Source organism: Anopheles stephensi, chromosome X (genome assembly GCF_013141755.1).
Source record: "Anopheles stephensi strain Indian chromosome X, UCI_ANSTEP_V1.0, whole genome shotgun sequence".
Classification (NCBI taxonomy): Eukaryota; Metazoa; Arthropoda; class Insecta; order Diptera; family Culicidae; genus Anopheles; species Anopheles stephensi.
This window is the reverse complement of record NC_050201.1, coordinates 2,806,025-2,821,236: the sequence shown is the minus strand read 5'-3', so window position 1 is coordinate 2,821,236 and position 15,212 is coordinate 2,806,025. Positions and strand designations below refer to the sequence as shown.

Below are 15,212 nucleotides of genomic sequence, written 5' to 3'. Positions count from 1 at the left end.
GATGTAGAAAAACAATATATGCATTAGATCTGCCTGGGACGACACGCACGGGGAGCATCTTCTTCTCAACCCTTGCTCTCCGCATCCCTTTCCTATTCCCGAAAAAAAAGCAACACGCGTGCCTTTTTCTTGTTGCTTCGCTCACTTGTCCAACTGGAACCTGGTGGAAGTGGAAGCGATGGTTTTGAAGCTGACAGCAAATCACACCATCCGGAGAGACAGTTTGCGGGTGCGTTACACAATGATGCGTAGCCGAGATGAGAAACTTTCCACCGTTCGGGGAGCTGCTGAAGATGCTGAACTGCCGGGATCGGTTCGTTTTTTGTTGTTGTGCTGTTGGCCCCCACCGATAGAGCAGCACCGGGCGATGACGGCCTATTGTTTGGGAGGCCGAATGGCACCTGGCGGAATCCACGAACCGGGGATAGTATAAAATTGAGCGCAGATGCGTTACCAATTATCAGTGTGGCAGTGTCTCGTGGATCACAAACAACACGCAGCCAACAATGAAGGTTAGTGTGGTCGGTTCACAAGTGCCGAGTTACTACTGGTGGTGCTGAAGTGTGCTGAAGCGTTGGGTCGGACAGGCTAGAACGTTCACAGATGTGCTCACAGTGTTTAGTGCTTGACCGTTACGCCAAGATATAATTTGAAAAAAGGAACAAACCTAAGGATTACGAGTTCTGAGATTAGTGTGCCGCAAGGATGCTTAATCGTTAAGAGGGGTGTTTGTGAATGTGCTTGTGTGCATTGGTTTAGAAAGCAAGAAAACTATACGTGGATAATAGCTGGCAGTAACTGACACATGGCTGCTGACACTGGTTGGATACCTGCAACACCTGCACCGATCAAATCTTCATCATCATTCAAATATAAGTGCCTGGGAGTGTCATCAGACATTGCTCCAAGCGTTCAAGGATTTACAAGCACCTGCATCGAAACTGCAAACGCTTGAGTTACATCAGTTGGGTTGATGTGGAGAATCTGTAGGAACGTCTGAATCCTTCAGGATCAGGATTGACGCTAGAGTTACTAGCTCACTTAGATATCTGGGACGAGAATTGTTCCTACCAGAATCCAGCCGAAATTTGAATCCCGAAAGCTTTGATGATTCGCTGAGCCTCAGGATGTTCTATTTAACCGACCCACCCCAGAAGTTGGAGTTGATTCTTATAGCATGTGCGATACCAAGCCTTGTATCAACACTCAGATATTGGGATATTAATACGTAGTTCCGTTTCTTCGAAGTATAGCAAGGAATAGCTATTGCTAGTTTAACTACACCTAATAGTCCATCTTGGTTCGTTAGATCCATCTTCTAAATCCCAAACGTTTCTTTGTTTCTCCCCCATCTTCCGTTCATGCAGGTCTTTCTAGTACTATGTGCACTTACGGTGTGCACATCAGCCACTCTCGACAAGCTTTTCAAGAAAAAGGACTTCGACATCAGCGGGCTGTTTGATGGTCTGTTCGAAAAGGACAAGCATCATGGGCCACCGCCACGCCCAGTCTACGGCCCTCCACCAGTGCACCGTGCCCCACCGCCGGTGTACGGACCGCCGCCACAACCTGTCTACGGACCACCCGCACCTGTGTACGGGCCACCGCCCGCACCGGTTTACGGACCTCCGCCGCCAGTACATCACGCACCGCCACCACCACCACCGCCACCACCGCGTCCAGTGTATGGTCCACCACCGCAAGCATACCATGCCCCACCACCACGCCCAGTCTATGGACCTCCGCCAGTACATCATGCTCCGCCGCCGCCACCACCACCACGCCCAGTGTACGGCCCACCGGCTCCAGTGCACCACGCACCTCCGCCACCACCACCACCACCACCACCACCGCCACCACGCCCAGTCTACGGACCTCCGCCAGTACATCATGCACCTCCGCCACCACCACCACCCCCACCACAGCAGTACGGACCCCCACCAGCACCGGTCTACCATGCGCCACCACCAGCCCCGGTCTACCATGCACCTCCGCCACCGCCCGTCTACAACCCTCCTCCACCACCGCCAGTCTACAACGCTCCCCCGCCCGCACCCGTATACCAGGCCCCGGTGTACAGTGCTCCAGCTCCTCCGCCACCACCACCACCACCACCACCGCCACAAGTATACAATGCGCCTGTTTCGCACCCGGAGCCAATCCAGCTGCTGCCTCTGCAAAACAATCCTGTTAGCTTCTCTGGTGCTAGCTCGGCTTCGGTTGCTTCGGGCTCCGTCACCGACGATGGCTATCACTATGGCGTTGGTCATGGCTCTGGTCACTAGTGCTGCTGCTACCAGTGGTACCATCCTTCAGCCCATTCTTTTCGTCCTCTCCCTTTGCCCTATACCCAACTTCGCTGTTTTCACCCTTCCTTCCCATCTACTAGACAGCCTGAAAGGGAAACGAATCCGCTCGTGGATTGTACAATACCAAAAGTATGTTTTATTATGTTGATTGGCTCACGAACTGTAACTTACGCCCCGGGTCGCGCACTGTCGCGGTTCGACCTACCCTCACCATACACTGAGCGAGTCACAGTCACCGGATATTGGCCGATCACACGTACGCATCGTATCGCTGTGCAAAAGCTGATCACCAGAGATCACCAGATTGATCATTCCAACAACCATTAGGCGAGGTACAGTGAACGATCGGAAGTTGGTGTTGTTTTTTAAGTAAAGAATAGCCAACTTAACCAAGTATAAACCGAATCATAGGGACCGTGCCAGCAAATGTTGCGGCGGTTTCTGCAACACACAGATGTACAAATAGCAACGAAGCGACCCTAATTCGCGTGAGGCTACCAGACCTGCATGAACGCACGGCGGTGAATTAGTGCTGTCTTCAACTTCGATAAGCTCAACCGTGGTAGTTCCGATCATCGGTTACCATTTGCCATAACAGTGCTTTTCAAGCGGTATGCTACATGTACTGAATTCAATTTCTAATAAAAAAACGGTATATTTTATCGACGGTGTTAATTACTTTGTACTGTTCATACTCTTATATCATTTGTTCACATACTTCGCCATTCATGACATGAAGCTGAATACGACAGAATGGTCTTGTGGTGCACAGACTGAAGCATAAGCTTCAACATAACTAGGATATCCTTGTTTGGTTCTCAACAACCTCAAGAGGTACTTGCCCTGCCATTTCTGGTCATAGCTGGATAATCTGTTCTACGTAGGGGAAGACGACCCGGATGGGATTCGATCGGTCCTGTCGCTAGGATATCGGTCATCCTTCTCATAAATGGTCTTCTGATCGCTGTTGTGAGCCTCTTTAGCTCGGATATCCTCTTATTCCATTCTCCTTGTTCTTTGTCTCAACAACCTCTAGAGGTCCAACGCCTACCATTCCTAGTTTTCTTCTCTTCAGTGTTCATCCCCAGTGGAATTGCCAGTCCTACGTAAGAGGATACGTCTCGAATGGGATGCGATACCCAGGGCTACCATGCGAAAGATCGGTGTAGCTACCCCAAACTGCTTACTCCTTTAATAACTAGTACAATACTTTTGTGCACAAGGAAGAAATATCTTAGAAACTTATATGATATAGTCGGATTTGCTAGTGTTCACACACCATATACTTTGGAATAAATCGGTTACTGGCTCGTTTATATCGATATGTCACTATTGTTTGGAACTGTAGGATTTACGCCTAAATGTATGCAATCCGCAATACACGTTGCGAAAGGTTCACAGTGTGCTTTCAGTGTGGTCAAAAACGGTTGAATAAAGTCGAATGCTTATTATTCTATTAAATCCCCTTCCCTCTATCCTGACCATTTATATCGGCTTACAGGAGCTACATAACAATTTTTGGTCACGCTTGCAGGGACCAATCAGGCTTACAACATACACGGTGTTCCCGGACTGTAGCGGAACATTGGTTCGATGGATACTTATTAACGGGCATAGATGTTCAGAAAAGGAGGAAAAATAAGAATAATAACATTTCAAATCACTTCTTACAATGTATATTATCTTGCTCTACTCGCTGTTTAGTAACAGTATTAAGGAACAATGCACAATGTTTATATCAAACGAGTTATGACCATACAAAAATCTCACTGTGCAATAAAAATGACAGGCCACGGTGCTGCACACAAAAGATTCTAGGGGGGGTCTTTTCGAGTCTTTTACCATAAAATAAAATAATTACCCAACAAACTTGAAATTATATAAAAATGTGCATTAAATAATTTCATCTCATCGCATCCACAATCTATTTTCCTTCCGTCGAACTGTCAAAATAATCTAAACAAAATGGCTACCCAGAAGCAGCCATGACGCAGCCTGTTTTGCATTCTTCCACAAATGTATCTCGCCGGCTGTGGAACAACATGAACGTGCGGTAATTTTGTCAACATTCGTCTATATTTACATTGCTTCTACTGAAATAGACCCTTTTCCTACAAATAATCATTTTAGCTTCTAATCGGTGGCTTTTAAAATTCGCAAAAAAAAATCAACGCAGTTCGTTCGCCGGTGTCAACCATCCAAGCAGGCTTGTGGTGGTGTTTATTCGCGATGGCACTGTTACATAAAAAGGTATCGGAAATACCGGAAGATGCAGTCCGGTTGAGCGAGGAAGACGCAATCCAGTACTTTCTCAATCTGGTAAAGGACTGGGAAAACAAATCCGAGGTCTGGCCGATCATATACACGCCCGGTCTGCTCGGTACGGGTACGGTATTCAGTGGATTTTACATCAACAACTACTACCGGCGCGTGCTGAAGCTAGGCAATTATGGACGGTTTTCGAGCTACCTGCCGGCGGTTGCGCTGCCAGCCATCATGGCCACCGTATTCCACTCCACGTTCGTGGTGCCCGATGTGGTGCTGCGGAAGACACCGTGCCCGGTGTGTCTGCAGACGCGTGCTGCGCTGATTCAAGGTGCTTTCGCTGTTGCGTATCCGATGTTGCTGGTTCCGTTGTCATCGTTCATGGTATGTTGGTGGAAAGCGTTGGCTGCTCGTCACAAAATTATCATGCTCTTCTGTTTCAGTTTGCAACACGCCACTTCACCTACAGACTGCCATCGATTACCGAGAAACCGAAGGAGGTGTTAAAGCTGTATAGGAAGCTGTCCGGCCCCATTATGATGCCGATAACGATGATGCTTGCATTTAACGTTGCGCTTGCAATCTTCCTGACCGGCAAAGAGTTTGAGTCGGTGTATAAGGTTAATTTCCGATTGCTTGAGCTAGAGCGCCAAATGGAGGACCAGGGTGCGTTTAATGATAAGTTATAAAAAAGCGCGGTTGTAAAATGTCTAATAATACTTTAATAGCTTATTTGAATAAAGCCAAAAAACGAAAAACGCAATCGAGAAAATGAATGAAATTTTAATTTTAAAATAAATTTATAAAAACCTTTCCCGCTGTATACACCTTGGTCATCAGTTCGCCTGTGGGCTTTGGCCACGGCTTAATGCGTTGCTGTAGCGTGAGATGAGATTTGTGCTGTCACCCGCGGTACTTCATTTTGGATCAACATCAGGTGCAAGCGAGACAGAGCGTGAGAGTCGATGCGAATTAAAACTCGTTCGGTTGTTTGCTGTGCTTTTAATTTTCCCCCATTTTTCACGTACCAAAAATTGTTGCGCTCTTCGTAAGCATGTCCGGTCCGGATGGTAGCTGGTGATGCGAAATTGATATCCGCTCAAGCGAACGCGTACGGAAAAACAGGTGCTGCTGCCCGAGTGATAAGCACCGGCGTAAAAGAGAGATGTACTGAGACGAATCGTGCACTTCAATCACACATTCCAGCTGAGAAACGTAAGCGCTTCTTGGTCAGATAGCGGTCCGAGCGATACGCACTGTTTCGCGGCTTCATCCGGGACACAGGATACGTTCCGGGCAACATATCAACCAACCGGGGGCTGGCTGGTTCCTTGCGCGAGATTACTTCGCAGTACCGCAGCAGGTAATTGACGAAAGTGGGCCGTGTATGGGTTGCGAGTGGCTTACGTTACCGGCTGATCGCGTAGAAAACGATCGTTATCGATCGAGGAAACAAAGCTTTATTTGGTTCCATCTTTCTTACTAACTCCCCCCCAGTTCAGTAGCTGAAGGTGTGAAGGATGAAAAATGCGACCGAAGTCGTGCCTGCTAGCGCTACGTCCGGTTCGTCACGAAACATCACCAATAAACGGCAGCAGCAGCTGTACAGTCCCGGCAGTGGACCGCTACGCAAAACGGAACCAACTGCTAGCAACCGATCGCACAATCACGACCAACCGGAAGATCCATCCGTGTCCGGCCGCTGGATGCCGATGGAAGGGCCGGATGCTGTAACGAGCGGTTCAAACCGTGGCAGGTCGTCCGGTGAGCTTGACGCAAGCGTACCCACCGGTAGACCGCCCGGAAGCGTTAACTGGCGCTTGGAAGGACCGCCCGTTCACGCCAACAATCCTCCACCACGGGAGGAAATGAATCCGAGAGGCTTTTCCGCTAGCAACGCACCACCGGCCAACAATCGTGCCGACCGGATGCAACGTGATTCACGTAGCGTCGAGCCTCGGTTTGCCGGTGGGTCGAAAAAACCTTCCATACCGTCGCTGTCCCACTTGGAGAATCTGGCACCCCGGCTGCAGAAGAAAACGCTGCAAGATCTTGGCCTGCCGCAGAACTATCTCGAGCTGAAGCGTGCCGAGTACCAGGCGATGTCGCAAACCTTGCCGAATCGGAACAGCTCGCGACAAAATCGGGGCCGCGTTCGGTATTCGGGCGGTGGTCCGGCCGGTGGAAACAGTGGCTCGTACTCCAACACGTACAGCGCTGGACGGCCGATTGGTGGCGGTGGTGGCGGACGGCACATGAACGATGAATACTATCCCCGGCCCAGAAGTCGTTCGTCCGAGGTTGATACCGGACCGGAGGGAGGATACGCCCCGCGAAGGTCCGGTCCGAGCAATAGGGACCGACGGATGGACACTGGTCCGAGCAGCCGGAATTCAAGCTGTGACCGTAAAGATCGCTCGCGAGGTACACCGACGGGATACGCCGGTGAGCTAAACCGAGTTGGACCGCGATACAGACAGTACTCGACTGATAGGCTAAGCACCGAGGAGTTGAGCGTTGCGGGCAGCGATTCCGTACCACTGGCAAAGTCGTCCAGACAAAAGGATTCATATGTAAGTATACTTCTACCGTCTTTCGCGTACCAAAGGATGAGGATATTCTTTTCGCTCGCAGGAATGGACTGGTGATGAGGGATTGGATTGGAGCTCGACAGCGGATTACGGCACGGGCGGTAGACGGTGGCAGGGAAATGCTGATATGGAGCAAGTACCGCCACCATCCGGTAAACCACCGGGGAATAGCTATCGTAACAGGCAACGGAATCGAAGGTAACGTCAGGTTGAAAGCGATACGCTTTGTTCACCACAAATAAAACTCCATTCCGTCCTTTGTTTTCCTTGCAGTAATTCCCGATCAAGAAATGATTATTACGACGAGTTTAAGGTGCCGTATCAACCGCAACGCGGCCCGAACCGAAGCCGGCGCAATTCTCAATCGTCGAGCGTTAGCCGGGATAATAGCTCCGAGCGTGTGTATTCGCTTGGTACGGGTGGTGGCGGTGGTGGTGGTGGTGGTAACCGGCGAGGACACTATCGCGATACTAGCAGCGATCGCAGCTACGATACAGGTGGACGCTTTCGCAGACATTCGTCCCGCGATCGGTACGCGAACCGTAGCCGGGATAGCAGCTTGAAGCGCGTCGGCGAAGACCGGCAACGGGATGAAGGGGACAACAGCTGGCGTTGCGTGCCCGTAAACGGTACCGCACCTTCGATCGAGCAAACGGATCAGGCGATTGCGGAAATGACCAAACAGTTCGAAAGCTCGATCGGCATGCAGAAGGCGCCCGGCGTGTTGGTCATCCCGACGCGACTACCACCGGAACGGGGCGATTCCGTCGTTCCGGATTGTACCAGCGTCTCGACGAAGCTGCTGTTTGACCCGAAAAACCCCTCACAACCGATTGTCGTGACGCGCACGGTGGAGAGAGCCCATCCGCGCGCAAGCTTTGAGCTGCGCGATGCACCGGGTGTCACCGGTCAGAAGGTGTCGGGTGGTCCGGCCTGGTACGATCCGGCTGCACCGCAAGCGAAGCTACTGCGCCACAAGGAGCTCGTGTATCGGGTGGCGGAAGCGGACGGTCAGCTGCAGGAGCTGCTGGCCGGTGGCAACCTGTTCCACCAGTGGGACGGGTACGTGGCGATACGGCACCGGTTGCAGCAGCTGCTCGAAACGTTTCTGGTGCGGGAAATGCGATTCGCGCAGGATGTTAACTTGGAGCACCACTTCTGGAAGCTACTGTTTTACGGCATCATCGAGCAGCTGCGCAAGCGGTTGAGCGAAACGCAAGACGAGCAGCGGAAACGCTTCCTGCAGGAACGTGCCCTCGAAGTGGTGGAAGGTGGATCGAAGTACTACGAGCAGCTGCTGACACTGCTCGAGCAAGAGTATCGGTTCAGTCTGGAGCAATTCATCGGTGCCAACGCAGCGTCCAGCGTGAAAGGGCTCCGGTACGGGTTGGCGCTCGTTTCCGCCCAGAAGCTGTTCCTGTTTTTGGGCGATCTAGCCCGCTACCGGGAGCAGATTACGGACGGTCACAACTTCCGCAAAGCGAAGCAGTGGTACGTGAAAGCGCAGCAAATTCTGCCGAAAAACGGACGGCCGTACAATCAGCTGGCGTTGCTGTCGGTGTATGAGGTAATTGTTTTTTTTTTTGTTTTGTTTTCGGTGGGATTCTGCTCAAAAAACCATTCGCCTAACGTATGTTCTGGGTGTGTGTGTGTTGGTAATATTTGCAGAAGCGTAAAATCGATGCCGTTTACTTCTACATGCGCAGCCTGATGTCTTCAAATCCGTTCGAATCGGCGCGCGAGAGTCTAATGGATTTGTTCAACGAAACTAAGAAAAAGGTATTCCATGTTATAAGTAGCTTTCTTTAGGTAGCATAGTTGCTTAACATTTAACTGCAAAATCCTATAGCTAATTTTCCCCCAATTTCACCCTTCCGCTTACCGTAAATGGATACTCCAAAGTATAAGCTAGTGGTGAGTGTGTGTGGTGTTGGAATAATATTTGAAGAATTTCACCCCAATGTACTCATCTGGCAGAGCTGGTCGTCTGGATCTGGTCGCGCAGAATCGGTTATAATTGCCCCATTTTTTTTTGTACATTCCACATTCTCCTCAGTACGAAAACAATCAACGAAAGCGGGAAGAAAAGTTACGCGCCAGACGGAAGGAAAAGGAGCAACGGTTCGATGGCAATTTGCGGCAGGAAATCTGGATCCATCCGGACGGTGGTTTGCGCTTGCATCGTACCGGGCCAATCTATCCGATCGGTCTCGACCGTGCCTGTGATACGAGCGACGAGGAGGAACTGCACGGTCTCGGTTCGATCGAGCTGAACAAACGGTTCATTACCAGCTTTTTGCATGTGCTTGGCAAATTGATTACCAAAACAGGGTAAGAGGACGAATGTGACCCGGGTTTTTGCCGATAGGTGCTAATTCGGTTGTATTTGTTTCTTTTTGTTTTGTTTTGATTAGGATGGAATCGTTTACACAGTGCGGCTTTCAGATGTTGCGCGAGTTCCGGGCGTTGATGCAGTATTCGCCGATTGCTGTGACCAGTAACCGACTGCTGCAGCTTATGTCACTCAACATGTTTGCGATCGAGATGACAAAACTAAAAGGTACGTAAAAATGTGATTTCATAGTCATTAAAGTGTTGGGAGGTCTTTAGCTTTTTTTATATCCATGAAGGACTTTCAGAGGGTTGTTGGTTTTCTCGGTATTGAATTTACTTCAATGTTGCAGTACCGAGGTGTTTACGGTTGAGTTCTTATCAGTGTAAGATTAGAACGTGCCTCTAGTTCGGCTTCAACTCATTCCGTTGAGCAACCAGTCGTGACGTCACACTTCACTGGTGCATCATAATATAAGATCATGCAATACGGTGAGGCCTCCTTTTTATTGGCTCAACGACCTCCGACGTTTTGCTAGCCATATAATGGCTCACTAGACTTATGCATCTTCACGATGCGGTAAATCTTGGAAAAGATGGCGGAGCAGCAGCTCCACTCCTACCATCTCTTCATTGAGTTTAAAGCCGCATATGACAGCATGACCAGGGTAAAATTGTACCGCGTAACGAGCTCTTTTGAAATCCCGGCCAAGCTTACCAGGCATGTAAGAATGACGATGGCCAACATCACATGCCAGGTGAAGGTGGATGGAAAACTCTCAGAGCACTTTGCTTCCACCAAGGGCCTGACGCCAGGGAGATGGGCTTGGCTGTCTCCTTTTCAACCTGGCGCTAGAGAGAGCCATCCGCGACTCGGAGGTGGAAACTTCGGGGACCATCTTCTATAAGTCAATCCAGATCCTGGCATACGCTGATGACATAGACATCATTGGTTTGAGGTTCTCCTATTTAGGCGAAGCTTACACCAAACGTGATGGCGTTGATGCTTCCGCCAGAACGGTCGGGATAACGGATTGGCACACGACGGCGCTAAACCGTGAACCGGTATCGAGGATTGTTGCAGTAGGCCAAGACCACAAAGCGCTTGTAGCGCCTGATAAGTAAATAAGTAAGTAAGACTTATGCATGTCACATAGCCAGATAGTCAGTCCTTGCTACGAAGGAACGGTCTGATTGGAATTTGTGTCCTGCCGTATTCCGACCAGCACCACAATGACTTAGGCCACTTGATCACCCGATCACGTGGTCTGGGATTACAACGCGCGGAACAGATCTGATGGGATCAGATACGGTAGTAGTACCGGACTCCACAGGACTGAGGATCGAAATGACTTCGGCCATCTGACCACCCGATCACACGATCAGGTCGGTCTTGGGTGGATGAAACAACAATAATATTAAGATCACATCTGATAGTATTCTAGATCTGATAGATAGGGGCGGTGGCATATGCAAAAACCAGTCTTCACACGGCAGGACCGCGGTTCATATCCCATTCAGACCACAGGACTAACTACCTAGCTGCGGGAATAATCAAGTTACGGAAAGCCAGAAATGGTAGGCCGAGATCTTTTGAGGTTGAAGAAGGAAGATCTGATAGTAGATGCGGCAGTAGAATTGAACTCTTGAGGATCGTTCTGACCGCCTCATTATACGCAGGACTCATTATCTCACAGCTACGGATAAAATCGAGTAAAGAAACCCAGAAATGGCAGACCAAAGACCTCTTGCAATTATGGAGTCCTTCAAGAGGACGACGCATATCAGGATAACCATTTTTGTACATCATTCTCATCACAAAAGATGAAGAAAACAAAAAATCTTCCATTTTTCGCTGATGTCTGTTTTTAAACTTCAAGACAAGAATACCAAAAAGCTGATGAGATACGTTAATTACACGGTTCAATTCCAATGTGTGCTACTATGACTCACATTGCGCTGGTGAGGAGCCCCCTTCAGATATGATAATTGATGTTAATGTATGGTTTTAGTCATATACCGATATCAACCGACAAAAGTGCGTCTTGTTCTTTGCAGCCTGCCAAATTTTGACAGGTGAATCACGGGCATCGCGTGCTAAATCCCATATCTTGCATCATTAATCTTGACCAATTTTAATGCACCCAACAACATCGCACCCCGCTAATGAGAGCGGTGAGAGACGATGACTTAATTTTTGATTAGAGTCTTGCGCTGCGAGGGTCGAGAAGGCTCGAGGATGGACATTATTGGCCACAAAACCCGTCAATAGATACGTAAACGATTTGAACAACCATTGTCGGGGCGCATTGAATTGCGTGTGTAGGGAAAGTAGCAGTGCCAGCCGACCAACACTGAGCTACTTATCTGTTGGAAACGGCCAGCTGGAAGAAGGATGCTCGAACGATACTTGTTGAGCGAAGTGCGTTGGGCGATAATCAGATAAAGCAGTTTCTTGCAACAGTTACACAAGCTTAATAATGTTAATTAATGTACAAAAAAACGTGTTGAATGAGCTTTATAATTTAAAACACCAGAGATTACTCGAAGGAGGATTTTTTCGTCAGATTGTCATGGTTAACGACCTTTTCGGTCGCATCGTACTTTTTGGGGAAAGGAAAGCACACAGTGGATTTTTGTTTCGCTAACAGCTTACTTTAATGAAACCTAGCTAGAATAGATGGAGCATGCTAAACTATGGCCAACGATGGCCGGTTGATAACGGAAGTGTGTGAAAAATCATTACAATGAGTGAAAACCATTCCTATGTTTTTCGCATACTCCTGCTGCTTTTGTTGTTTTTTTTCTTCTTCTTTTTTTTCTTCCTCCCGACCGTTTCTTTCGCCGTTAGCCCACGCTGGGGAGCGTGTGTTTGTTCTTTGTCTCTGGTCGGTCTTTGGTCGGTTTTCTTTCACCACCGTTCTTAGTCCAGATTATGCTATGTCCTCGGCAATCCTCGGATGTGTTACAATCATTAGCACGGTCAAGACCTGTTGCTGAAAGCTTCAAGAAGCAGGGAGATACATACAAAGAAGCAGCATATCTCTCCCCCCCCCCCCCGCACTCCAGCAACTCTCAGAATCGCACATTGAACCCTGACGCTTTTTATTATGTATGGCAAACGAATGGCGTTTGGCTAGAGTAGATGAAGTGCTTACTGAGATTTGCTAAACTTGCGCTTGTCTAAAAACTCTGGGGTTTTTGCTTGGGACAATTAAGATCATCCTCATTATGTCGTGTGGATATTCTGGATATACTGGACTCTCTCTCTCTCTCTCTGTGCTGATATCAATTATGTCATTGTGGCGTGGCTAGTGGACGAACCGGTTGTGTACCAAGGTATCTTGAACCTGGAGGAGCAGCTACGAGCTGCACAAAACACCTCCGATCAAGTACCGCGGAAAGAGCATTGATTGCGTTGTCGTGTGCTATACCAAGGCATATTTCAGAAAAAAAAGCACCTAAACAATTTGCACCCTCGTAAACAAGCAATATCTTAGGTCCGACCGGTGCGTTTGGAAGAGCAAGGGTAACCGAGGGTGCGGGAGTTGGGGGAAGGAAAAATTACGCTGCATCGCGGTGTGCATAAGCATCGACGGGAGTACCCTAGCTTGCGGAGAGGCAACATGCCGAGGATGCCGAGTACCTCGGCGTTCGGGGCAAGAATTTAAATTTACGGCGCCAGGTTCTCAGGTTACGCATCCACTTTGCCAAGGGCCTTATTATTTTCGCTTCTATCTTGAAGGTGCATCAACCATCTACTTTCTATACTGCGCGCGTGTGTGTGTGTTGTACACACTGAGCATTGCAGTGCGGCATGCGATCGAACCCATAGTCACACAGTTAGCGATCAGTAAGCTCAGTCTAGTGGTTAGATGCTCCAGTGGTTAGGGTACGAGATAGCAGCTAGCGATAAAGAATATAGGATTCGTTATATAACTGTATCTGTATAAGCTATATTCTTGTGTATGCTTTTAGTACAACCTTGCAGTATCCACACCGGTTCGGTTACGTCTACGGGTGACATCTTCACGGAAGCCGCAGGAACTCCGTTGGCCGTTGGCCGATGACGTTTCCATACGTCCGAACCGGTTTCCTTCGGTGCAGGTCGTGGTTCGGAACGCACCACACCGATTGTCCGGTCCTGTTTATCGGCCGTTGGAGGATGAGAATTATTACCCTTAAATCACGTCCACGGCAACGATTACACACATTCCCTCGCTGGGGTATTTTTTGTTGTTGCTTGCTGCAAATCTGTCTCTCTCTCTGTCGCTGGTTGGCACTAGCATTCCACGGGGTGGAAAAGAAAAGGAAACAATGATAGTCCTATAGCGCAATATATTCTCGCAAGTCGGCGATGCAAGATACACACACACACACGAAAAAAAAAATGTCCGCGCGTACTTCAAATCGAATATCGGCTTTTGTTCTTATGTAACGAGCGTCGGGGGCAAACTTTTAACACTGGTTTCTGCTCTGCACGGTCCTAAAAGCTGTACTCATCCTCGCCCTGGCGTGCTGCTGCACCGGTCGTCCACCCGGTCGTGAGCTGTTTTGCGTAAACGCGTGTCCTTGAACTTCCGACTGTTTGCCTGGCCGGTCAGTGGACGGGTTCTGCTTGCTGTTTTGCGCCCGGGCAAATTGCAATATCCCCTTTGCAGTTTGATGATCCGTGCTGGGGTCTCGCATATTCTTGCTACGTTTCCTATCCTGTTTTTCACCCCCCCCCCCCTCCCGTTTGCGATTGATGCAATCATTACACAATCTCGTAAAGCTCCCTCTTTTTTTTTTTTTGCGCCGCCAGTGCTCTGATCAATTTGGCCGGTTGGCAGGACTGGGCGCAGACGATCGTTTGATCATTACTTGGTTGTAGGAATATTTATATCCAACGCTAAATTAAAGAATCCTGTGCTATAAATGTGCTATCAGCTAAAGTTTAGAGGAACAACAAAATGGCGGGAGGCTTGCTATTTATATCTTGGAGCCACCGGGTTTTTTTTTTTATATTCCGTTTGACCTGGACCAACTTATTTCTAATTGTGCAGCACACCGGAGCCTCAGACAGCTATTGAATAACTGATTATAGCAAATAAGGTGGAATGTGGAAAATGTACGGCAGGTGAAGAAGACTGGACCACACCAACAACAACTCCCCACGAACAAGAGCGACAAAGGAGCATAATAATAATAAAAAAAAAACAGGATCCGTGGGAAGCCGTTGGTGAAGGTGATTTAAATTAACCAACTTACTAATAATTACTGACTGCTTCCACCAAGTGCACAGGAAAGAATCCGGTTTTCGATGCACCATAATAGGTATGGGCCGGGCGCATGAGGCTGTTGAGTTGGAGGGCGAGGTAAAGGGGGGAAATAAATCGCTACTAGTAGCTCATCAATTTAACATCCATGTGTGTGTGTGTGTTTGTGTGTGCGTGTGAGGTTCTAAATTTAGAGCAAAATACTATTAGCGGACTGCCGATGCATGGGGAGGATCTCCATCTCCTGTTGGGATTCCATTTTGATCACAAAAGCTGGTTCCGTTGGGTGTGTGTGTGTGCGTGTGTGAGGAGGAGCAGAAAATAGCAATTGTGGCGTAACATTTAGCACCGTTAGCAATTTTTCCCCTAAGATACTTGCGGGGCCTCATCAACAGCACACACTTGGTGATGATACCCTTGCGGATGGCGAAACCTGGTTCTTCGGCGAGCCACACGAT

At 48.8% G+C, this 15,212-nt stretch overlaps 3 protein-coding genes across 5 annotated transcripts in view; all 3 read left to right on the top strand.

Annotated features, from left to right (window-relative positions):
• Window positions 1–398: 398 nt before the first annotated feature.
• LOC118503783 (leucine-rich repeat extensin-like protein 3) lies at window positions 399–2,984 on the top strand. The gene is made up of 2 exons (XM_036037463.1): window positions 399–512; window positions 1,368–2,984. Exons 1-2 carry the CDS (start codon window positions 507–509, stop codon window positions 2,283–2,285), a joined length of 924 nt encoding a protein of 307 aa, XP_035893356.1. The 5' UTR covers window positions 399–506; the 3' UTR covers window positions 2,286–2,984.
• Window positions 2,985–4,275: 1,291 nt separating this feature from the next.
• Window positions 4,276–5,346, top strand: LOC118503775. The gene is made up of 3 exons (XM_036037450.1): window positions 4,276–4,362; window positions 4,440–4,958; window positions 5,018–5,346. Exons 2-3 carry the CDS (start codon window positions 4,539–4,541, stop codon window positions 5,261–5,263), a joined length of 666 nt encoding a protein of 221 aa, XP_035893343.1. The 5' UTR covers window positions 4,276–4,362; window positions 4,440–4,538; the 3' UTR covers window positions 5,264–5,346.
• A 138-nt stretch (window positions 5,347–5,484) lies between these two features.
• The window catches only part of LOC118503759 (telomerase-binding protein EST1A), a 28,752-nt gene continuing 19,024 nt past the window's right edge, over window positions 5,485–15,212 (top strand). Inside the window, exons 1-8 of one of the 3 annotated variants that reach the window (XM_036037422.1) lie at window positions 5,485–5,699; window positions 5,781–5,937; window positions 6,072–7,147; window positions 7,209–7,363; window positions 7,439–8,732; window positions 8,834–8,944; window positions 9,222–9,496; window positions 9,580–9,725. In XM_036037422.1, the coding sequence (XP_035893315.1) occupies window positions 6,095–7,147; window positions 7,209–7,363; window positions 7,439–8,732; window positions 8,834–8,944; window positions 9,222–9,496; window positions 9,580–9,725 (3,034 nt within the window). In that variant the 5' untranslated portion in view covers window positions 5,485–5,699; window positions 5,781–5,937; window positions 6,072–6,094. Of the gene's footprint in view, window positions 5,938–6,071; window positions 7,148–7,208; window positions 7,364–7,438; window positions 8,733–8,833; window positions 8,945–9,221; window positions 9,497–9,579; window positions 9,726–15,212 lie in introns of all 3 variants that reach the window. The other 2 variants (XM_036037438.1, XM_036037430.1) reach the window with 2 other exon arrangements.

Coding starts and splice junctions, on each gene's coding strand:
- LOC118503775 (XM_036037450.1), top strand. CDS start 4,539: ATGGCACTGTTACATAAAAAGGTATCGGAAATACCGGAAGATGCAGTC. Junction 4,959..5,017: donor TTCCGTTGTCATCGTTCATG/GTATGTTGGTGG, acceptor CTTCTGTTTCAG/TTTGCAACACGCCACTTCAC.